We start from the raw sequence: 26,208 nt of genomic DNA on the forward strand, positions 1-26,208 counted from the left end.
CGGCAGAATAAACGATTATTACATTTTATTAATTAAAAATTATTCACTTTTGTTTGTGATTCACCGATTTATCTTTTTTTCATTCATATTTGGTTTTTTTTTTTTTATATTGTTGTTATCTATTTAATTATATTTTTAATTATTTACTATTAAGAACTTTTAAATTTGTTTAGTTATTATCGGTTGTGTTTCCTTGATAAGGAATATTTAAGAATTATTTTAAGATTATATAATAATTATATAATTATTAAACTGTTCAATTCGTGTGCCACATGAAACTTTTTTAAATAAACGCGCGAAAGTGTGCAAATAATATTTTTACGAAAGAAAATAACAACTTGTTTTATAAAGTGATCTCTATTATATCAATAGTGATTGAAGAAAAAAATGGCATTACTCAAATTTCTTGTTATCACTATTTTAGCCGCATTTTGTTACCTCACTATTAGTGATAGTGCGGCTATATCCGAGGTATTTACTATTTTTTAAGTTAAGTTTAAATATACGGAAATATTTTTTATAACATTAAGAAATTACTCATCGATATCAACAATCAATTAATTTAAATATATTTTTATTTCTTCATTTTTAATTGGTGAAAATAGTTTTAAAATTCAATCCAATTTAATTTGTTGGGTCAACAACGAAATAAAAATTTTTGTGTAGAATTGCCGATGGTGTTACATAAAACTTTTTCAGAATTAATAGAAATTTTTTAAAGAAAATTGAATATAATGATTTAGACTTTTTTATAGCTTTATAGTCAAATTTTATACGAGCTGGATTGTTAGAAATATTAAAAGTATTATCATTATTTTGTTAGGAAAATAAAGAATTGATTTTATAATAAAAATAATACAGTAAGGATTTGAATGGTAATTATTAATTTGGAAGTTTTTTAAGAGTGATTTAATAATTTGAACAAAGAAATAAAATCATTTTCTGTTCTTTATTAAATTTAAATATATTTCCTGAGTATGAATACTTTGATACTTTGCATTACCTAGTTTTTTTAATTGTAAATAATTATACACTTATTATCCGCAAAGTTACATTTATTTTATTGCTGGAATATAATAACTGTGAGAAAATACTTATTATACTATAATAGTTATAATGAATATAATTTCTATACTTCAAACAACAATATTACTAAAAATAATAATAATAATAATAATGAAATTGATTATGTTGGTAATAATAATATTAACTACGAATCTTTATTTTTATCTGAGAGAATTCTCTATTTTTTTTTTAGAAGCCGTAATGGCTCTGCCAAAGTAAGTATTTACTTCTTTCATTTTATATTTGATTTTTATGGGATGATAGTTTTGTTTGCAAAGAAATTTTTTATAATGCTGTGTTATTAATTCTTTTTTTCTTGGTTGAGTATTTGATTGAATTCTTACTACTCTCGATGATAATTTCTTATACCCCCATACTGTATAAGCCATTGTGGTTATAAATTTTGATGGATTACCAGTATTTATGGTATCTTCATATTTAGCACTGGGGATATAATAATTATCACCTAAGTGAAATCAGCCATCTGGGAAAAATGTTACGTCGTTACCATTTTGTGACGATAACGCAGGACGGTAATAAGGGTTGCGATATTGTTGTAGTTGTTGATTCTGAGTAGTTGCGATTTGAAATTGCTGATTTTGCTCTTTCAATTTTTTTAATTGGCTCATTAGCAATGCATTTTGTTTTAAAAGCGTATTCAAATTACAACTTTGTTCAACGGTTTTTCAACTATCTGTAAAATATAGAAAAAAAAATTGATTAATTTTATAAAAAATTATTACCTACTTTAATAAATATATATATATATATATATATATATATATTAGGGTGTCCCTTATTTTGAATATTTTGAAATTTTTTTCACGATAATTTTAAATTGATTCCAAATAAATAAAAAAAAACTACTGTCAATTTACAGCTCTTAATTTTAATATTTTTTGACCCCTACCAAAAAAACGTATATTTTATATTGCTAATGATTTAGCTATTTGATTTTATTGACAAAGTAAATGTTGATGCAGAAATCTAAAACTTGTCACATACATTCCATATATTATAAGTTATAGTTTCGTTTTTTTTTTTTTCATAATCAATTTTCGGAAATATGATTCACGAAAAATTCTATTTTTTATTCAATTTTCGGAATTTCAATTAAATTACTAAAAACTCATATAATACTATTTTTTTATATTGAATATAAGTATTCAAAAATCATGCTGCGGTTTCATCCGCAGGAAAGGTAGTTGCATATTTATATTTAATACAGAAAAAAATGTTATATGAGTTCTTAGTAATTTAATTGAAATTCCGAAAATTAAATAAAAAGTAGAATTTTTCGTGAATCATATTTCCGAAAATTGATTATGAAGAAAAAAAAAAAAAACGAAACTATAACTTATAATATATGGAATGTATGTGACAAGTTTCAAATTTCTTCATCAAAATTTACTTTGTTACTAAAATAGTTAAATCATGAGCGGGATAAAATACACGTTTCTTTGGCAGGGGCCAGGTTAATATTGAAATTAAGAGCTGTAAATTGACAGTAATTTTTTTTTATTTATTTGGAACAGATTTGAAACTATTGTGAAAACAAATATCAAAATACCTTAAATAAGGAGCACCGTAATATAATTTTTTGTAAAAAAAAACATACCCGATCGTCCTGAATGCTTGGGGTTCCTAGATTTTGCTGCTGCACTCCTAATACGGACGAACTGGGCTGAAAATGTCAGTAAATTCATAAATTTATATTTGGAACATCGTACTCTAGAAACATTTATTCAATTTTTTAATTTTTAACAAACAGCTTTGAATAAAATAATTAAATAAATAAAATACATGCCCATTTCAATTAAGATCTTCAATATTTTTTTTTATGTTTTATAGATTTTATTTTTTTAACTTCATACTTCCGAAACATTTTAATCTGTTTTTATTAACTTATCTATTGCTTCATATTCTTTAAAGATTTTAATTTTTTTTTTCTCAAATTCTCCTAATTTTCGTGAAAATATTCTAGAAGATTCTATACGTTTCTGAAGTATCTTGACAGCTAATGGATTTATAAAATTTTTTCAATTATTTTATAAAGCTTTTGGCATATAAAGTATATAATAGAACTGGACTTAAAAATTTTATAATATTTAAGTATGATGAAATTATATTTTGGGTGTAAAAATTGAAATCAAAAACCAAAAAATTTTTTTTAATGAAGTTCTTATAGAGAACACTAATTGTTCAAAATTATTATACAAACGAAATGAGTATATGTAATGTGATTATAAAAAAATTAAATTTATAAAAATTCTCTACTTTTTAAATATATAAATTATAAAGAGTCCAAAAGCGGATCAGTACTGAGCTTTTATCCTGATCGATAAATATCAATAAAAATTATTTTTACTAAAATATTTATTTTTTTTTCTTTTAATTGGTGAATTTGCAGCTCAGATCAAAATATTTATGGGTAAGCTACGTCTATTTTATTATTTACTTTTTTTTTAAAAGATTATTTTAGTTGACTCAATTAAAATTAGACTCATATACTCGTCGTTGTGATAGAATTTACGTAGTGTTTAGGCATAATCAATCATAATTAGTCAAATAAATTTGAAAAATACCATATTTTTTTTTTTTTTTATTTTTCAAAACTAAAAGCTAAGAGTTAGTTTAATTAATCGAAGAACAAGATTTAACAAAAAATAAAATTCAACCATTCCATTTGATAGAAGATTCGTTATTGATTATAAAATAATAAAAGAATATCAATATTAAGCATGATTAAATTGAAGTTACAGAAATTTTTTAATGTACTATTTGATAATAAATTGCAAAAAAATTAATTTATGTTATTTACGGTATTTTAGGGAATTCTTTTCTAGATTCCATTGGTCCTAGGTTCCATTGGTCCGTCCATAATTTCGCTATCTTTACTGTTATTAGCGTTAATTCTGTTTTGCCATGTGCCGTCAACTTCATTGTCATGTGGTGTTACACTTTCATTTATTAATGATTCTTCATCTATTTGATCCCCACCATCTACTTCGTTTAATCTTCCAGAAACCTATTTTGAATGCCATATCAAAAACTTTAATACCACTTAAGTCACAACACTGAATATTTGTAATTATTAATTGTTTAATATTTACCTCTTCTTCTAATCGGCGTGCTATTTCATGAGCCCCAATCATTTCAGCAACTCTGTCCTTATTTACTTTGGCTTCCAATTGTTTCTTTATCTATTTGTTATAAAATGAGAATTTCGTTAATTCTTTATTGAAGCGTTTAAGATGTTTTAATATTTGTAATTACGTTACCGTTCGTTTCTTTTTAGCTAGTACTGTCAATGAATTATCTTCTATTGATTCATCACTAGAACCATCCAAAGACGATGGGTTGACTTTTGGTGTCCGAGTACGGGTAAATTTATTATTTAAAACTTCCTTTACATCTAAAATGATTTAAATTAATAAAAAATTGTAAAACTTTTTAAATATAGAGCGTGACATAGAGGGAAAGAGATGGGTGATGAGGCGGGGGGGGGGGGGGGGGTAGAAAGAAAGTGAGAAAAGGGGAAATAGAGAGGGAAAAAGTTTGAGAAAGAGAGAGAGAGAGAGAGAGAAACAGCTTTTAATTTTTGCGTGCACACACACTATGAAGACTTAATATTCTGGATCGAAAACTTCATTGTCTTTTGTTTAAATTTTCATAAAATAAAAAAAAAAAATTTAATAAAATAAATCTTATAGAAAATCATCAATTCTTATCACTCGACCATGATTTTAACAACGTTAATTTTGTTGTTCAAAATATAATGGAAACAAAAAACTTGTACTATTTTTACAAATAGTAGTTTAGAAAGTTATATAAATAATTAAAACAAAAAAATAGTAACTTACCTGCTACTTTTAGTATAATACATTTCACTTTCTTTTTTTTTTTATCAAAATAAAATAAATTTTATTTTTCGTTAAAAAGCTATACTTCTCAAAATCCAATATATTTTTTGATTCAACGGTTATTGTTTTAATTTGCTGTGATGGGATTTTTATTAAAGCATACTTCATTGTCGATTGTTTTTTTATATTTTAACGAGACGTGATCTAGTCAGCAGCATACTCTGTACTGTATGATCCGTATTTGTCTCAGTTTCAAATGTAACTAACAAATGCACCCTCTTTAAAAAAATAAGTAAAAATAAAGAAATAAGTATTTACATATATCTCTGTTATGAATATGCATGTGTATAGCTATGTGTGCCTCTTTGTCTTAGAAAGTTTTGTCCGAAGATTTTCCCGCCTCGCGCTGGTCTATCACTATAATTTAGACATTCAAATATTTTACATACATATATTTTAGAATTTTGTATTTATTTATTTATAGTAAAGAAAATGAAGTTTAGAAAAACAATGAGTAACAAAAATAAAGAGAAAGAAACCATTTCTCACTTTTTTATATATATATATATATATATATATATATATATATATATATATATATATATATATATATATATATATATATATATATTTATATATTTATACATTGGACTATTTAAAAAAAAAAAATTTTTTTTTCTTCATTATATTGAAAATATCGTTGAAAATAACGAAAAAAAAAATACTGTGAAAATTTGAGATCTTAATATTAATAACTGCCGCATCGCAATTTTCAATTTCCTGTTTGAATAACATGGGAAAATTTATTTTTTAAGCTAAATAATATTTTTAATGTACTTACAAAAGAAATAAAATAGTAAATTTTTTTGGCCTTATCTAATATATATACATAAATATATATATATAAATATATATATATATATATATATATATATATAAATATATATATATATATATATATATATATATATATATATATGATCTGGTTAATTTTTTTTCTTTAATAAATAAAAAGGCTTTTTGTATATTCATTTTAATCAATAATGATGTTTTCGAAAAACGAACTTTTATTATTTGAAATTTATTAATTACTTCATTTTTTATTCTTTATAAAATTAAATTTGAACTTGCCCTAAGAATTTTTTTGCATTAAAAATTGAAAGAGAAAATTTTTTGTAGGCGAATATATATATATATATATATATATATATATATATATATATATATATATATATATATATGTATATATATATTAGACTGTGCCAAACAGTCGTCTATTTCTTTTTTTTTAAGTATATTGGAAATATTATTTGAGATGACAAAAAAAATCATTCCAAATTATATTTTCAATGTACTTAAAAAAGAAATAAAATAGTAAATTTTTTTGGCAAATATATATATATATATATATAATAATAAATTTTTTCTAGACCTAAGACAATTTCGGTATTTAATCTATTGTGCGAAATTTTTCTTACGTCAATAAATCCTTTTTTTCTGTGTAAAATCTAATCATTCATTATTTCTCAGTTTTTTGCTATATAAATATATATTTAATTTTACATATTTACGTATACTATCCATTTTACCCACATTTTTACAAAAAACGACTCAAAAATAAAATTTTTTACTATCAATTACTGATTTTATATTTACAATATTTACTCACTTTCTACTTTATGAATCATCTTTTTCTTTTCCTTTGTAAATCACAATTAAAAAATTTGTTTCTTAAGAATATATTTTATAGCAACTTTTAATTTTCTTAAATATATTAATAAGACTCAGTTTTATTTTTTAACAACTCATCTGCCGTAAACAAAACACACATATACATGGAAATAGATATTGATAAATATATATTTATTCATTTAGCTATGCGTTTGAGTGCATTGGTTTCGGGTAATTTTGACCAGGACTTCATCGTCTAGCTCCTGTCTCAGATTCTACATTATGCTCTCATATATATATTTATATATAGTCATGTTTACAAATCCACGGAAAAACAATATTTTACGTACTATCTCTGCTATACGTTGCAACTACATACTAGTCTCAGAGACAGTGAACGGCTACTTGACCCTTAGACTGTACTTATTGTTCATTTATTGTCGTGTTTCCTCATGCAGTGGTTTCCTGTTTTTTCCTCTATCCGTAAGTAAAAGTGTGAAGTGTTATTATCTCTGTGTATAACTATAATACGTTCGTAGTGCAGTGAGTTAACATCTCACAGATTTTTTACTTCCTTTTGTTTCGTATATTTGGTAATTAATGTTCAAAAATGTCTTGCCGGCGTCGCGGACCTTATAAATTATGGTTGGATCCTAAAAGCGATGGTCTAATTCCTTCTTCTACCTTCTATAGGAAATTACGAAAACTTAAAACCATTGTAAGTATAAATTTTTTTTGTATTTTTATTTCGAATTTTTAAATCAATTTTTAAGTTTTTTGCAATTCTTGATAATCGAGTTTATTTTGATACATGCTGATATAGATTAATAAGAGATTACCGTGTAGTAGAAAAATCTAATTTCCGAAAATCCAATATTTTTAATGGCGTTATCGTCAATAACTTTTAACGAATGTTAAAATTAAAATAAAATTTTTTTTTTTAAAAATGATCAAAAGCTCTTTTAGGGAATTTTTTCAAGTTTTTATCGCCGCCCTTATATTTATTGTGCGATTATTAGTACCTGAAATATCAATTATGAAAACAAAAATGATCATTTTTTGTTTGAAGGCTGATATTTTAGTGACAAATGGTCGTACAAAAATGCAAATAAAACACACTGAAGCTGAATAAATTTACTAATTGGCCTGTGCATTTGTTTAGTTAGAAAAATTATTCCACGGCCCATGGGCTCTTTGAAAAAAAAACAATTTTTTTTTGAAATTTTTGTCTCGCGATATTTCTTATATTTCCGCAATATTTATAGCTCTTAAAAAATTTTAGTAATAATTAAATTAAATTAGATCAAATTTTAGTGAATAATAGTAATTTCAATTAAATATTGACTTATCCACATTTTCGTTAAATGATTTTACTTACATGATAATTAGTGCACAGATTCAATCGTCGTACCTCCTAATGTAAGCTGTTTAGACTCAACTTAAAAAACAACTTCCTCAGCCGCTTATGGCTAAAATATTCGTTTTTATCCAGTCAATATTTCCTATGTTTTTTTAATTGCTATTAATTTGTCTCAGAATAAATTAAATAAATTTAGAAAAAATTGAGATCTGTTTTAAAGTTATAATTTTTTTAAGTAAGTAAGAAAAAAGTTGAAAAGGTCAGAGACTGGGCCAGGGTCAATAACTGGATCTTTTACCTTCCAGCCTTGCAAAATTCTTTAAAATTTTTAAAAAATTTGTTCGTTCCTTTAATTTTTGGCATGAGTGCATAAACAATGTCTTGTATTACTTAAGTATTGTTCATATTGCTAAAAATTATGTTCAAAATATTTTATGACAGTTCTTTAAGTTTTTCAAATACTTCATCTGTAACTTATTATAAATTTTCTCCTTATGTTTATCAGATTAAAGCTCAAGCTAATGAAATATCTCAACTTCATAATAATAAAAATATCACCGGAAATAATCCATGTTCAAGTGCGTATTCCACGGATATTTTTACAAACCAACAATGCGTAGATACCAATATCGACATTGTAGGTATGGAAACAACTAATACCCTTACAAACCAGCAAAGTATATTTGCTTTCATGGTGGGTTTCGATAGTGATGAGCATGATGAGGAAGCCAGAGATCAAGAAACTTGGTTTGACGTAAGTAACCACGTAATTTTTTTAAACATAGAATGACAAATATTGATGAAATAATTGTAAACGATTGTTTTATATCTCTGTAGGCAGAAAAATCACCGCTTCCCGAAGAAAGCAGTCCCTATAATAATCAAGATGAGATTGATCAGGTATGTAAAATTGAATAAAACATGTACGTTTTTTGCTTGTACAAACTCTTTCGTTCTTAAAATACGAATTAATATTTTGAATGTTTTTTATTTTCCGCGTAGCTGAGAAAAAAATTACTATACCATTATAGACTTTATTCTCATTAAAATTCATATTTTTTTTATCTTCAACAGCACCAATGTAATCAGCAAGAAAATGATTATCTTTATCTCGAACCTATTTGTAAATGTACAACAGTTACTCGAGGTGAGGCATTGATGATGACGCTTTTATTGGGAGTTGAAGAATCACTCACTTGGAAAACTCTAACAGCAATTTTATCATTAATCAATACGTTATTCAATAACGTAGTAGTTCCTGCTTCAAAATTTAAATTATTTAAAACATTGCATCTATCTGAAGAAATTCTGGAATATCATATATTTTGTGAAGAATGTTTACTTTACTTTGGAGCTCGAAATAATTTAAGTAGATTAGAGTTAACATGTGATAATTGTAAAAAAAAATATAAGGCTTCAAATGTATCTTTCTTCTTAACTCTTAATATCCAAAATCAATTAAAGATGATGTTGGAAGATCCTGAAGTGCAAATAGAATTACTAAATCGTGTTCAAAGTAACAAAAATAAATCAATTAATAACATTGCAAGTATTCAAGATGGTCTAATATATAAAAAATTATCGACTACAAATAAATTTTCAACAGACAAATATAATTTTTCTTATACATTCAACACAGATGGCTGCCAAGCTTCAAAATCAAGTAAAGTTTCTATTTGGCGAATTTACATACTTATAAATGAATTACCTTCGAAACTTCAGTCTAAATACTTAATTATGGCAGGAATATGGGTCAACAAAAACGAACCAGACATGAAACTTTTTTTCCAACCTTTCCTTTGTCGAATCACTTTATATTCTGCTGTCGGAAAAAATTACATATGATGAAGTACGAACGGCGGGTTCTTTACTTATACGATATGTAATTTTATATCAAGAGTACTTCGGAAAAGAAGTAATGACGTATAATATACATTTACTTCTACATCTAGAGAGAAGTGTTTTAAATTTAGGACCTTTATGGTCCCATAACGCATTTATTTTTGAAAATGAAAACCATTTTGTCCTTCAATTGAAAAAGAGCCCAACTCAAGTTGCTCTATAAATCACAAGAAGGTATTTATTTCAAAAATCTTTACCATTTTTAAGAAAAAAAATTAAAGTAACTGATGCATTCAGTGAGTTTTGCGAAAAAAACTTAACTGGACGACTAAAAAATACTTTTGCCGTTGATGGCTGTACCTTAGTTAGAAAGGGTAAAAAATATATTTTGAGCACAGACGAACTAAAATTATTGACCATGCCAACAACGTGTAAATCATTCAATCGATTCATTTATAATAGTAATCGATATACTTCTGAGAGTTATAAATTATGTGAAAAAACAAATGACACGTTAATCGAACTGAAAGACGGTAAGATTGGTATTATCAAAAATATATGCTACTACCATTCAGATGATGAAAAAATGAAAAAAATTTGCATATTTTACGAAGAATTAACGAAAGTGCAAAAATACTTCTTTTCATCAAAAAATGTAATAGTTCATAACATTGAAGAATATTTAATGAATAAAAGTTTACGAGTGTGTGAGCCACAGATGATATTACGACCATGCTTTCTTATGAAAATACAGAATAAAAATTACATAATTCACATACCACGAGGATATTATGGAGATTAAATAGAATAATATGAATTTAACGCTAATGTAACTGCACGATAGCATATCTGAATTAATAGCAGATATTACAATTTGTATTGTTCAAATTCATAGATAAAATTGTGTATGTGTGTAAATATATAAAAATAAAAAAACTTTGTTTTGATCATCCTACTCTAGTTGCATTATATCATGTATAGATGAACTTATCAATATAGTTGATCTTATCGATACTTTTGTAATCATCATATTAAGAAATCTGATAAATGATAAATAAGATTTTGCTGAATCCTTCTCATTTTGCTCTTTTCAAAAGATTTCAAAATAAACGGGAAAATAAAAGACACACGCGATAGTAGTTTCGTTTTATACACATTCATTATAGTACTAAAAAAGGCGTTTTACCGACCAAACACAGATTTAAAAAATAATTGAAAATCAATAAAGTCTAGAGACTTGATAATAAAAAGTATTGAATTTCTTAGATGACTTTAAAATTAAAAAATTACAATTGCTTTATTTCAAGAAGACAAGAAATCTATTGAAAAAATACATCTACATATACATATAAATATATATGTGGGCCTGTGTGTGTGCGCGCGCGCGTGTGTGTGTGTGAGAGAGAGAATAAAAATTTTTTTTTTTTTTTTTTTTTCAATTAAATACATTTCAAAAGTTACTTCTATAACAAAAAAATCATCCGAGAATCTGAACTCAGTATCTCAAAAGTTGATCTGGCGCACAGGGCATGGAGGAGGGAGAAGGAGATCCCCTTTCCTATTGAAAATATATTGAAAAATTTTTTTTTCGATTTGTGAATTTGGAGCTCTTGTAGGACATTAAATACTCATGGAAAAAAATTTGTAGTGTCATTCAGTTAAAGTTAATAGGAAAAAAGTTATAGAGGTTGAAACTTATTAGGAAATATAAATCGAACTTTTAAGATGAATACAAATTTTTTTGTTTTTTATTCATTAACTAGCAGGATTTCATTTTTTTACTGTTTTGCAATCAAAGTCCGTATAAAAAATGTAATTGTCTACACAGATGGTCCTTACAGTCGTTTTAAAAGACACTAAAACTCACGGGAGTGCTGACGAGTCACTGCGTCTTTGATTTAAGTACGTAAAATATTGTTTGTTTTCCTTGGATTTGTAAACATGACTATATATATATATATATATATATATATATATATATATATATATATATATGAGAGCATAATGTAGAATCTGAGACAAGAGCTAGACGATAAACTCCTGGTCAAAATTACCCGAAACCAATGCACTCAAACGCATAGCTAAATGAATAAATATATATTTATCAATATCTATTTCCATGTATATGTGTGTTTTGTTTACGGCAGATGAGTTGTTAAGAATAAAACTGAGTCTTATTAATATATTAAAAAAAATTAAAAGTTGCTATAAAATATATTCTTAAGAAACAAATTTTTTAATTGTAATTTACAAAGGAAAAGAAAAAGATGATTCATAAAGTAGAAAGTGAGTAAATATTGTAAATATAAAATCAGTAATTGATAGTAAAAAATTTTATTTTTGAGTCGTTTGTTGTAAAAATGTGGGTAAAATGGATAGTATACGTAAATATGTAAAATTAAATATATATTTATATAGCAAAAAACTGAGAAATAATGAATGATTAGATTTTACACAGAAAAAAAGGATTTATTGACGTAAGAAAAATTTTGCACTATAGATTAAATACCGAAATTGTCTTAGGTCTAGAAAAAATTTATTGGCACAAGAATTTTCTTTTCACCTCAAAAAATTTTTTTTTGTTCGAAGAAAAATTTATTCCGCACAAATTAAATTTTCTATTTCAATTTATAATGGAAATAAATATATATATATATATATATATATATATATATATATATATATATATAAATTTGCCAAAAAAATTTACTATTTTATTTCTTTTTTAAGTACATTGAAAATATTATTTGGAATGATTTTTTTTGTCATCTCAAATAATATTTCCAATATACTTAAAAAAAAAAGAAATAGACGACTGTTTGGCACAGTCTAATATATATATACTAGACTGTTTAATAAAAAAACAACTATTTATTTTGTTCTTCATTATATCGAAAATATTGTTGGAAATGACGAAAAAAAAATACTCTGAAAATTTGAGATCTTAATATTACTAACTGCCGCATCGCAATTTTCAATTTCCCGTTTGAATAACATGGGAAAATTTATTTTTTAAGCTTTGGAATTTTGTAGCTCATGGTAGGACCAATTCTTTTAAATGTTCAAGACATGTCCTTATGGAAAATTTGACGCTCTACAAAAAAGGTCTCTTATAATTTTTCGATATTTTTATTTCTTCAAAAGTTATTCAAAGTTAAAGTTAGATTGATGATAAATTTTGACATTTTTTTAATTTTTTGACGCAACCATCAAATTTATGGTAAAATTTTATTGTACAGCATTTTATTTCCTATAACTTATCTCGGAGAAAATTTTCGATATTTCTCACAAGTCGTAAGTTATTTGCAATTAACTGAAAACTTATTATAATTAATTTTAAGTAAAAAAATTTAGATTATTTAAGAAAATTTTCAGTTAATTGCAAATAACTTACGACTTGTGAGAAATATCAAAAATTTTCTCCAAGATAAGTTATAGGAAATAAAATGCTGTACAATAAAATTTTCCCATAAATTTGATGGTTGCGTCAAAAAATTTAAAAAATGTAAAAATTTATCATCAATCTAACTTTAACTTTGAATAACTTTTGAAGAAATAAAAATATCGAAAAATTATAAGAGACCTTTTTTGTAGAGCGTCAAATTTTCCATAAGGACATGTCTTGAACATTTAAAAGAATTGGTCCTACCATGAGCTACAAAATTCCAAAGCTTAAAAAATAAATTTTCCCATGTTATTCAAACGGGAAATTGAAAATTGCGATGCGGCAGTTATTAATATTAAGATCTCAAATTTTCACAGTATTTTTTTTTCCGTCATTTTCAACGATATTTTCGATATAATGAAGAAAAAAAAATTATTTTTTTTTAAATAGTCTAATATATATATATATATATATATAAATCAAAAAGTGAGAAATGGTTTCTTTCTCTTTATTTTTGTTACTCATTGTTTTTCTAAAGTTCATTTTCTTTACTATAAATAAATAAATACAAAATTCTAAAATATTTGAATGTCTAAATTATAGTGGTAGACCAGCGCGAGGCGGGAAAATCTTCGGACAAAACTTTCTAAGACAAAGAGGCACACATAGCTATACACATGCATATTCATAACAGAGATATGTGTAAATACTTATTTCTTTATTTTTACTTATTTTTTAAAGAGGGCGCATTTGTTAGTTACATTTGAAACTGAGACAAATACGGATCATACAGTACAGAGTATGCTGTTGACTAGATTACGTCTCGTTAAAATATAGAAAAACAATCGACAATGAAGTATGCTTTAATAAAAATCCCATCACAGCAAAATAAAATAATAACCGTTGAATCAAAAAATATATTGGATTTTGAGAAGTATAGCTTTTTAACGAAGAATAAAATTTATTATATTTTGATAAAAAAAAAGAAAGTAAAATGTATTATACTAAAAGTAGCAGGTAAGTTACTATTTTTTTGTTTTAATTATTTATATAATTTTCTAAACTACTATTTGTAAAAAAAGTACAAGTTTTTTGTTTTCATTATATTTTGAACAAAAAAATTAACGTTGTTAAAATCATGGTCGAGTGATAAGAATTGATGATTTTCTATAAGATTTATTTTATTAAATTTTTTTTTTTATTTTATGAAAATTTAAACAAAAGACGAAGAAGTTTTCGATATATCCAAAATATTAAGTCTTCATAGTGTGTGTGTACGCAAAAATTAAAAGCTGTTTCTCTCTCTCTCTCTCTTTCTCAAACTTTTTCCCTCTCTATTTCCCCTTTTCTTACTTTCTTTCTACCCCCCCCCCCCCCCCCCCCGCCTCATCACCCATCTCTTTCCCTCTATGTCACGCTCTATATTTAAAAAGTTTTACAATTTTTTATTAATTTAAATCATTTTAGATGTAAAGGAAGTTTTAAATAATAAATTTACCCGTACTCGGACACCAAAAGTCAACCCATCGTCTTTGGATGGTTCTAGTGATGAATCAATAGAAGATAATTCATTGACAGTACTAGCTAAAAAGAAACGAACGGTAACGTAATTACAAATATTAAAACATCTTAAACGCTTCAATAAAGAATTAACGAAATTCTCTTTTTATAACAAATAGATAAAGAAACAATTGGAAGCCAAAGTAAATAAGGACAGAGTTGCTGAAATGATTGAGGCTCATGAAATAGCACGCCGATTAGAAGAAGAGGTAAATATTAAACAATTAATAATTACAAATATTCAGTGTTGTGACTTAAGTGGTATTAAAGTTTTTGATATGGCATTCAAAATAGGTTTCTGGAAGATTAAATTAAGTAGATGGTGGGGATCAAATAGATGAAGAATCATTAATAAATGAAAGTGTAACACCACATGACAATGAAGTTGACGGCACATGGCAAAATAGAATTAACGATAATAACAGTAAAGATAGCGAAATTATGGACGGACCAATGGAACCTCTTGCATCTCCTAATTTAGAGATAACTAATAAAGAGGTACGTTGAAAATAAAAAAAAAAAATTTTTTTTTTGTTATTTTTGTTCTCTTGAATCTGAATTTTTTACCAAAATTAATAATTTCTGGGAGAAAAGAATTCCCTAAAATACCGTAAATAACATAAATTAATTTTTTTGCAATTTATTATCAAATAGTTCATTAAAAAATTTCTGTAACTTCAATTTAATCATGCTTAATATTGATATTCTTTTATTATTTTATAATCAATAACGAATCTTCTATCAAATGGAATGGTTGAATTTTATTTTTTTTTTAAATCTTGTTCTTTAATTAATTAAACTAACTCTTAGCTTTTAGTTTTGAAAAAAAAAAAAATATGGTATTTTTCAAATTTATTTGACTAATTATGATTGATTATGCCTAAACACTACGTAAATTCTATCACAACGACGAGTATATGAGTCTAATTTTAATTGAGTCAACTAAAATAATCTTTTAAAAAATAAGTAAATAATGAAATAGACGTAGTTTACCCATAAATATTTTGATCTGAGCTGCAAATTCACTAATTAAAAGAAAAAAAAAATAAATATTTTAGTAAAAATAATTTTCATCGATATTTATCGATCAGGATAAAAGCTCAGTACTGATCCGGTTTTGGACTCTTTATAATTTATATATTTAAAAAGTAGAAAATTTTTATATTAACCTGGCCCCTGCCAAAGAAACGTGTATTTTATCCCGCTAATGATTTAACTATTTTAGTAACAAAGTAAATTTTGATGAAGAAATTTGAAACTTGTCACATACATTCCATATATTATAAGTTATAGTTTCGTTTTTTTTTTCTTCATAATCAATTTTCGGAAATATGATTCACGAAAAATTCTATTCTTTATTCAATTTTCGGAATTTCAATTAAATTACTAAAAACTCATATAACATTTTTTTCTGTATTAAACATAAGTATGCAACTACCGTTCCTGCAGATGAAACCGCAGCATGATTTTTGAATACTTATATTTAATATAAAAAAAAAGTTTTATATGAGTTTTTAGTAATTTAATTGAAATTCCGAAAATTGAATAAAAAATAGAATTTTTCGTGAATCATATTTCTGAAAATTGATTATGAAAAAAAAAAAAGAAACTATAACTTATAATATATGGAATGTATGTGACAAGTTTTAGATTTCTGCATCAACATTTACTTTGTCAATAAAATCAAATAGCTAAATCATTAGCAATATAAAATATACGTTTTTTTGGTGGGGGCCAAAAAATATTAAAATTAAGAGCTGTAAATTGGCAGTAGTTTTTTTTTATTTATTTGGAATCAATTTAAAATTATCGTGAAAAAAATTTCAAAATATTCAAAATAAGGGACACCCTAATATATATATATATATATATTTATTAAAGTAGGTAATAATTTTTTATAAAATTAATCAATTTTTTTTTCTATATTTTACAGATAGTTAAAACCGTTGAACAAAGTTGTAATTTGAATACGCTTTTAAAACAAAATGCATTGCTAATGAGCCAATTAAAAAAATTGAAAGAGCAAAATCAGCAATTTCAAATCGCAACTACTCAGAATCAACAACTACAACAATATCGCAACCCTTATTACCGTCCTGCGTTATCATCACAAAATGATAACGACGTAACATTTTTCCCAGATGGCTGATTTCACTTAGGTGATAATTATTATATCCCCAGTGCTAAATATGAAGATACCATAAATACCGGTAATCCATCAAAATTTATAACCACAATCGCTTATACAGTATGGGGGTATAAGAAATTATCATCGAGAGTAGTAAGAATTCAATCAAATACTCAACCAGGAAAAAAAGAATTAATAACACAGCATTATAAAAAATTTCTTTGCAAACAAAACTATCATCCCATAAAAATCAAATATGAAATGAAAAAAGTAAATACTTACTTTGGCAGAGCCATTACGGCTTCTAAAAAAAAATAGAGAATTCTCTCAGATAAAAATAAAGATTCGTAGTTAATATTATTATTACCAACATAATCAATTTCATTATTATTATTATTATTATTATTATTATTATTATTATTAGTAATATTGTTGTTTAAAGTATAGAAATTATATTCATTATAACTATTATAGTATAATAAGTATTTTCTCACAGTTATTATATTCCAGCAATAAAATAAATGTAACTTTGCGGATAATAAGTGTATGATTATTTACAATTAAAAAAACTAGGTAATGCAAAGTATCAAAGTATTCATACTCAGGAAATATATTTAAATTTAATAAAGAACAGAAAATGATTTTATTTCTTTGTTTAAATTATTAAATCACTCTTAAAAAACCTCCAAATTAATAATTACCATTCAAATCCTTACTGTATTATTTTTATTATAAAATCGATTCTTTATTTTCCTAACAAAATAATGATAATACTTTTAATATTTCTAACAATCCAGCTCGTATAAAATTTGACTATAAAGCTATAAAAAAGTCTGAATCATTATATTCAATTTTCTTTAAAAAATTTCTATTAATTCTGAAAAAGTTTCATGTAACACCATCGGCAATTCTACACAAAAATTTTTATTTCTCTGAAAAAGTTTTATGTAACACCATCAGCAATTCTACTCAAAAATTTTTATTTTTCTAAAAAAGTTTTACAAAACCGTGCCAATTTTTGCTATGAATTAATATTTTTCAGAGTAATTAAAACTTTTACAGATTTTTTCATACTTATTAAATATTTATTAGAAAAAAAAATATTATTTTAATTCTTTTTTAGACTTTTATAAAACTTTTTCAGTGTTTTTTCAGAAAAATATTTCCACAAGGGATAGGGGTAAAAAAAATTTTATTTTTAGAAATATGCAGAATAACAATAAATTTGAGAAAATCCGATTAACTATAAACTATATTAACTCTTAACAAATAAAAATGTCAAGTTAAATAAATGATAAATTTTCTAAAGAACACTTTTCACGCTCTTGATAGTATAAATATTGAATAATTTAAAAATCAAATATTGTCATTTATGACTATACAATATCATTGACAAATAAATTAAATCATGTTTTATATTTTCTCTCTTCAAATGAACTGTTTTGAATATTTTATTAAAATTATTCAGATGCAACAAAGAATTGTATGTGTAAGAAAACAAATTAATTGTATAATATGAACATACATGCGCGAGAGCTGATTACACATATTTAAGTCAGTGGCATGAACCAGATAAAGTAGATATAGAAATGGTGATTCCGAAGTCATACGATCCCTCCGAGGTTTTCATTCATTAATTCGAAGCGCATTCATGCCTACACTCTCATTACATGCTCGTATCGTACTCACATGAGTTCTCACTAGCATTACATATTGTAGTTCAACATAATACACACATATATATAAATATATACATGTTATATATAAAGTCACACATCACACTCATTCATTCCACTCTGTCAGGGTCGCTTCCATTTCATTCAAATACCACATATGTACACAATATATAATGTTATTTTAACTGATGCGACAACCGCGACCCAAATGAATGTTCCCGTTTCCTCTTACACTTTATTTCTCAGATCATCAAATGTTAGTTTTTAAAAAGTTCTTTAATCTGCTTACATACTCTCTCTCTATCTCGATGAAATAATGCGTAAGGACGATTACTTATTTTTTTTTAATCTCCTGCACGAAAAAAGAGATATCCTGGCAAAATTGTATATATATTTCGCTTATATCTTTAGTATTGTCATATGTATGCTATTTTGCCGGGATATATTTCCGGATATATATTTTTTCGTATGGGCTTTAGAATAAATAATTTATTTAATAATGATGTTAATTTTGTGGACAATTTAAAAAATATAAATAAAAAATAATTTAATAAATTAATAATTTAATATAAAGATAAAATAATTTAAAATATGTAAATAATAATTTATTCACTCTGCTTTATTTTGTTTTTAATTTTCGGAGAGAACCAATAATGGTTGATACTTATAAGTGTAAGGAAACTTTTATACAGAGTTCAAGTTTGTAGGTTTTAAAGTTGAAAAAAGGGACTGTTTTCATTTTTTATTCTGCCACAACACCCTTCTTGGGGTTAGTTTTCAGAAATATGCCAATAATAGTAGGTTTTCGTATATGTAAAGAACATTTGTACCAAAGCTCGGGTTTGCAGGTTTCATAGTTAAGAAGCAGGAGTATTTCCATTTCTGATCCACCTGTGACCCTCCTCGGAATTAATTTTCGAAAAAATAGCAACAATGGTGGATTCTTGTAAGCGCAAGGAACATTAATTTTCTAGTTCAAGCCTGTAATACACAGAAAAAATGTATTGCGTATATAAGAGTATAGTGATAAGTGTCATACACTTCTTTCTGTGTAGTTAAAAAACGGAAGTATTTATCTTTGACCCCCATCCTCGGACCGTTCACCCGCTGTTTACCGAGTTGGTTTTCGAAAAAATACCTGTAATGGTGCATCCTTCTAAATTTAAGGAACATATGTGCCAAAACAAGTCCTGTAGGTTTTATAGTAAAGAAAACAGGAGTATTTTTATTTTTGAATCTGCCATGACCCCTTCGGAGTTGGTTTGCAAAAAAAATTCCAGTAATGAAAAATTCGTTTGTTGCAAAGCTCAAGTTTGTATTAGGTTTCATAGCTAATAAACAATGCAATGATGCATTCTTATAAACGCAAGGAACGTTTGTCTGAAAGTTGAGGTATGTAGTCTGTTAACATAGAAACAAATGACAATCAAATGCTCATTCAAGGTGGCAGTCAAAACTAACTAAAAACAGCAGCTCGTAAAATTTAATGTTGTTTATAGTAGTATACTGTTTATTGCCAGAATATATATCCTATAATTTGCGCGATCGCACGGTCTCACTCTACCCCAAGTTTCATCATAATCGGTCGAGCCATTCTTAAGTTATAAGAGGGCATACATACAGATAGAAAGAAAGAACGACAGACAGGCAGGCAGACTGACAAAATTTATGAAAAAGGAAAAATTGAGATCTGTGGGTCATAAAACAAATATTTAACACAAAATTTGATAAATTAATCACGTACAGATAGAGCCTACAGATTCATATAGTAGTATAGATATATATCTGATATATATAGAGAGTATTTAGATTAAATGATTATTTTAATTATAGGAGGTAACTGAAAAAACAGATCGGGTTGAGATTGATATTAATCCAGAAGAACTGCAAATTGACCGCGTCACTGAAAACATTACAAATAAATTGGACCAACATATTTGTGAGAAACAACCATGTGGATGGGCTATTTATGAACCTATAACACGGCGAGTTAATTCTTTCATAACAAATACGTAAGTATTATGAATATATTTACATACATGGAGAAAAATTTCAAGTAAACACTCATTTGTGATTTAAAAAGTATGTAATCATACTAGGCTCGTACAGTAATGTCATCACATAGCTGCAGCTATACTTTTCAAATCACATATATAGGAGTGCTAACGTGAAATTTTTCTCCGTGTATGATATACATATTTAATAAAATAAAAATTATTTAATCGAAATTATAACTTATTTGATATTTTAGGTGCAAATGTTCAGATAAAAGTTACAAATGTATACGTACAGACGATGATCTGTCAGTTGGTGCTTATGTTTATCATTGTCGTCAAAATACAACTGAAGAAAATATCGAAGCCCCGGAAGAAGACTAACGATTCAATAAATTATTATTTATAAGTTTTACTATGTTTTGACTGTAGTTATAATAACAAAAAACTTTATAGAAAGTTTATTATTTAAGTAAACTCTTTTTGGTATTAATTAATTGTAACGTAATCTTAATCAATCTAAGAATATTTTTGACGATTTAATTCGTTTTTTTTTTTTTTTTAATAGTTTTCTATTTGAAATAATTTATTACTGTTTGTAAGATTTCGGATCGTTTCAATTCATACTTTTTTTTTTCTAATGTTATTCTTTCATGAATTCAATGTATTATTATTTTTTTAAATTTAAATATGAATGTGCCATGAGTTATATAAATTGAAGGATACTACAAAATAAATTTCGATAAAATTCATTAGACGAAAGAAAAAAAAACCAAACGACAAATTTATTAATTAATGTAATAAAATAGTATTTTATGGTAGTAAATATAAATTATACTAGTATTTAAACAATGAGAGTGATAGTCATGATAATTAGAAACAGAAAAATATTATTTTGTGTATTTCATTTTTTTTCTATTAATGTTTTTTATTATTTTTATTATTTTTTGTGGAATTTACTCATAATGTACTTAAAATGTATAAAAAAAAATTTTGTTATTTTATTTTAATTAAATTAATAAATCAAAAATAGATATACAGGTTATTAAATTAATGTTTTGTTTTCTATTGAGCAATAAAAAATAGATTTTTCATTCGGTAAAACGGAAAAAAAAATTTAATAGGTAAAATCATTCAATATAATACCGATTTGTATTAAATTTTTTTGTATTATCAATTTTTATAAAACTAAAAAATGATTTATAATTTGTAATGATACAAAAAAATAGTGATTCGTTACTTAACTGTAAATGTTCATTACAAAATAATAATTACAATAGGGTCAGAACTAAAATTTATATTCTATTTATGAATATACATATTATTAAACTATAATATAGTATAGATATATACTTAAATTAAAAATGTATCAGCTAATAACTCATAAATTTTAATTATATTTATTGACTAAAAAATAAAAATTTTTCTTTAGAATACAACAGTCTTTTTTTAAATATTTAAATCAGTTTATGATTTCGTCACGCACATATTCAACTACTAAATTTTCAATCTCATATATATATATATATATATATATATATATATATATATATATATATATCAATGACGAACTACTGAATTTAGATAATGATTATTAAGAAATTTCTGAAAACAAAATAAATTTGTTGATTTAATCTGAAATAATGACAGATTTTAATCCGTCTTAAAATATATGAGAAAATTTTTGTCTTTAGTGTAAATTTTATTCAATCGAAGTAAATATTAACATTTATATTTACGTTAAAAAAAAAAAATGGTAATAGATTAAAATCCGATTATAGAATGATTAGACTAAATATTTATTTACTTCTTGTTGTTATAAATTTTTCGTAAACTGATACTAAAATTGAATGATTACGTCAGCTACAGTGATACTGAATATGATTAAAATTACAAATAATTATTTGTTTAAAAATTAAATTTTTTATTTTAAATTTTGACAGTTTTAAATTGTAATCAGTCTTAAAAACTTTATTGTTCAAAACTGGAACATTAATTGATTGTTAATTTATTTTTCTTTGTGTATTTTTTTTTTTCCCCCGTTATTTACAACGTCATTTTTGTTTCCGGTGATTCTATCTTTCTTAAAACACTTTCATCACTCGTGATGAAGGTTTCTACGCCGAATTTTTCCAAAGAGTGGAAGTTTTCCTCGTATACCACAACTATAAACACAAATATCTATAAAATTGGTCTGTAATTCTAATCTTTTCTTTTATCGTTTCTTTTACTCCCACCATTGCTCACGGGTCATCAAAAGAGACCTTAAAAGCTGACGACTAATCGGCTACCTTTTCATTTTTCATGGAAAGTCGACGAGTGAAGTATACAATAACGACATACAAATATAATAAATCTTTTAATTTAGACGTATTCAATAAATAAATGATACTTCAATGAAAATAAGCTTTTTATGTTTTTGACTGTAAAAATTAATAAAAAAGACATAACTAATTAATAAAAATATTATTTAAAACGAAAAAGATAAAATAGTCAACAGTGAAAAATGGTTTTGTTAAATTATTTTATTTTGTCCATCGTCAGTTTCGTGATTATTTACTTGACGTTTTGTGAATCAGCAACAATAAGGACGGAGGTAATTTATTCAAAAAATTTTCTTATTTTTATTTGAAATTTAAAAATTTACAAAATTTTATTTAAGTGTTTAAAAATATCTTATAATAAAGGTAAATTAATCAATAAATAAAAAAAAAAAATAATTAATTAATTACAATGTGATTTTAATAAACATGAAATAATTCATGAAATTTTTAATCTACTGTTGTAGAAAGAATCTATTAATGGATTTGAATTATCAAATATGACAAACCCACAAAATTCAAATGAATTGAGAACTTGTAATCATGATATGCCATGCGCATGGTATATATATCAAATAAATCAATTATTTGGATTTGAAAAAGTCTTCAAAAGTTTTTTGTTAAACAAGTAAATTTATCACTATTATTATCAATGATTATAATAAAGATAATAACATACTTAATTGATAATCAATTTAATTTTTAAAAAACAGATGTAAATGCAAAGATGATACGTATCATTGTATACGTACATGGGAAAAACTTTCTGCTCAAGCTTATGTTTATAATTGCCGTCAAAATGCAACTAAAAATGATATTTATGCACCAGATCATGATATATTTTCCCAAAATGTTGATCCATACGCATACCATTATATCACACCTTGATTTTACTTTTTAAATTATTTTGCTTCATTTAATAATCTATAGATTATCTATTTTAATATTTAAGATAAGAAATATTCAATGAAAAAAATAAAAAACAATGTCAAGGTTTTCTCATATGTTTTTAATAAACAGTACTGTAATTAACTTGATAATTATTTATTTTTGAATTATTATATATTTTTATTTGCTATTATCAATTATACCAAACGTGTATAGTACGTTCATAATGAAAAAGTCGTTTTATATTTTTATAAAAATCATTAGTACAACGTTTACAAAACCTAAAAGTTTTTACAGTTCGAAAAAACGTATGTATTTTTTTTGATAATATTAATTGGTTTTCATTACATTTTTTTTTTTTTTTTTTTTAATGCTTTTAGTGAAAAACTAAATGAAAGATTAAAATTTTTTTGCTTTTCAACAGCATGAATGCTTTTCTTGCCAAATAAAATTGAGTTATCTATGTTTGATTTATTGTAGATCGAATCAGCAAATGAATCACAATTTAAATTTTTTATGGCGAATCAACGAAGTTCATTCGAATCCAGAAGCTGTGGTTTAGATATGCCGTGTGGTTGGCTTGAATACAGATTGAATTCCTTTGGTCAAAAAACTTTAAAAAGTTTTCTTTTGGGCAGGTAATTATTTTTTTATATTACTTTATCATCAACATTAATTCTTGGATCTATACTTTACGAAAGCTATCGGGTCAAATTTGAATAAATAATTAAAGAAATAAAAGATTGATTTATTAATTGATAATCTTTGTTATTTTTAATCAGGTGTAAATGCGATGTTACAAGTCGTTGCGTACTTTCCGGTGAAAGACTCAGCAGCCAAGTATTTGTGTATCAATGTCGTCCAAATATAACAGTTGATGATAAATTTGCGCCGGATCATGATATTTATACACCAAATGAAGATCTATATAAACTCTATAGAGATATTATCCGATAATAACAATTATAAATTTCTAGTTAATTAACTTAATATATCTTTTGTTATTAAGTACATGGTTTTATTTAATTACGAGTAATTAAATAATCAAAATGTTTCTTCACAAAATGACTGACTAGAGTTCATCGGGTTACTAAAATTTTTTTTTTCTATTTCATCAAAATTTTTTAGAGTATTAAGTGACAAAATAATTATATTTCATTCTGATATAATAGTTTGACTTCTTTACAGCATTTATAAGACGATGAATCTTCATAGGATTCAAAAAGCTGATGATTTTGATAAGATATTTCCTAGTATTTTTATAAAACTATGATGACGTGACTTTTTAATATTGCGTTATTAATTTATATCATTGATTTAATACAATTATTATTATTATTTCTATATATATACATGTACATATTAAAGTCACATGTCTTTTAATCAGATTAATTATAAACTTTAAAATGACTTTTTCATCAATTAAAAAGAATACAGCCGTCTTGGTTAAATGAAAATAAATTTATAAAATTACTTATGCAATTAAAGTCTGATTTTTTTTTTATCATTAATTCAAATAGCAGTAACAGTATTTTAATTAATTTAAATAAATATATTTGACTGATTGCATTATACAATGTAATTTATTTTTCATTATAAATATTCTAGCTTGGAATATAAAAAAAATGGTTGTATATTTATAACAATGAAATATTTTATAAAACAATATTAATTATCTGTATGTAATAAATAACTGTAAGGTCAATTTACTTTTATTTTATATTTAGCGCTAGTAATTGTGTATTAAAGCTATTTATTTTAAATCCAGTATTGTATTTCTAATAATTAAGAAATTTATATAAACTATATAGGATTATATATTTATTTATCCGTTATATACTATATATATAATTTATAACTACTTATAATAAAGATGATAAATGTTCTAAGTTAAGTAATTTTAAATTAAACATTAATGTTTTTTTTTTATACTTATTACATTAAATTCAAATTTTTTTCAATACAAATACTGGCTCAATTTTTTCTACATTTACTACATAAATTTATCAACAAATTATTTGTATCAATCATAAAACAATAAATATTATTTATCGCTGATGTAAGAATTGTATTTAATATTTTTAATGACAATGTATTAATTACAAAATTAAATAATATGAAAGCTATAGCTTTTGTATACAAATATTCAAAATATGTATAATAGTAGATTTATTTAATGTAGAAACTCATTTATTGAAATTTTTAAAAAAGATAAACCATTTCTACGAAATAAAAATGAAAGTATGAATTTATTATAGGTTTATCTTACACAGAAAGAAAAAAAAATTCTTTGTATGATCGAAATTATTTTTTCAACTAATTCACTCACGTTAAATAATTCATACGCTTATTTGATAACTTGTACTAAGATAATTTATTAAGGAATAATTTTGACCCGGTATTATGGAGGCCCACTAGTGTGAAATTTTGAACAAATCAATTTTTTTTGCATATT

The 26,208-nt window shown here is 24.7% G+C and overlaps 3 protein-coding genes across 4 annotated transcripts in view; all 3 read left to right on the plus strand.

Moving 5' to 3' along the window:
* LOC103571506 (uncharacterized) overlaps nucleotides 1-15,171 on the plus strand; it is a 52,996-nt gene extending 37,825 nt beyond the window's left edge. The window contains exons 6-7 of the mRNA XM_053737331.1: nucleotides 14,866-14,955; nucleotides 15,041-15,171. Of these exons, the coding sequence (XP_053593306.1) occupies nucleotides 14,866-14,955; nucleotides 15,041-15,061 (111 nt within the window). The 3' untranslated portion in view covers nucleotides 15,062-15,171. The remainder of the gene's footprint in view (nucleotides 1-14,865; nucleotides 14,956-15,040) is intronic.
* Nucleotides 15,076-21,063, plus strand: LOC128667436 (uncharacterized). The gene is made up of 3 exons (XM_053737334.1): nucleotides 15,076-15,244; nucleotides 20,384-20,562; nucleotides 20,802-21,063. The coding sequence occupies exons 1-3, from the start codon at nucleotides 15,188-15,190 to the stop codon at nucleotides 20,926-20,928; spliced, it is 363 nt and encodes a 120-aa protein (XP_053593309.1). The 5' UTR covers nucleotides 15,076-15,187; the 3' UTR covers nucleotides 20,929-21,063.
* Nucleotides 21,064-22,805: 1,742 nt separating this feature from the next.
* Nucleotides 22,806-25,499, plus strand: LOC103571508 (uncharacterized). 2 transcript variants are annotated; one of them, XM_053737346.1, is made up of 3 exons: nucleotides 22,806-23,140; nucleotides 23,333-23,493; nucleotides 23,579-23,909. In XM_053737346.1, exons 1-3 carry the CDS (start codon nucleotides 23,051-23,053, stop codon nucleotides 23,751-23,753), a joined length of 426 nt encoding a protein of 141 aa, XP_053593321.1. In that variant the 5' UTR covers nucleotides 22,806-23,050; the 3' UTR covers nucleotides 23,754-23,909. The 2 variants fall into 2 exon arrangements, with proteins under 2 accessions (XP_053593321.1, XP_008547915.1); XM_008549693.3 differs by lacking the exons at nucleotides 23,333-23,493; nucleotides 23,579-23,909 and adding exons at nucleotides 24,234-24,391; nucleotides 24,536-25,499 and having other exon boundaries at nucleotides 22,816-23,140.
* The last annotated feature ends 709 nt before the right edge of the window (nucleotides 25,500-26,208 follow it).

Source organism: Microplitis demolitor, chromosome 3 (assembly GCF_026212275.2).
Source record: "Microplitis demolitor isolate Queensland-Clemson2020A chromosome 3, iyMicDemo2.1a, whole genome shotgun sequence".
Taxonomy (NCBI): Eukaryota; Metazoa; Arthropoda; class Insecta; order Hymenoptera; family Braconidae; genus Microplitis; species Microplitis demolitor.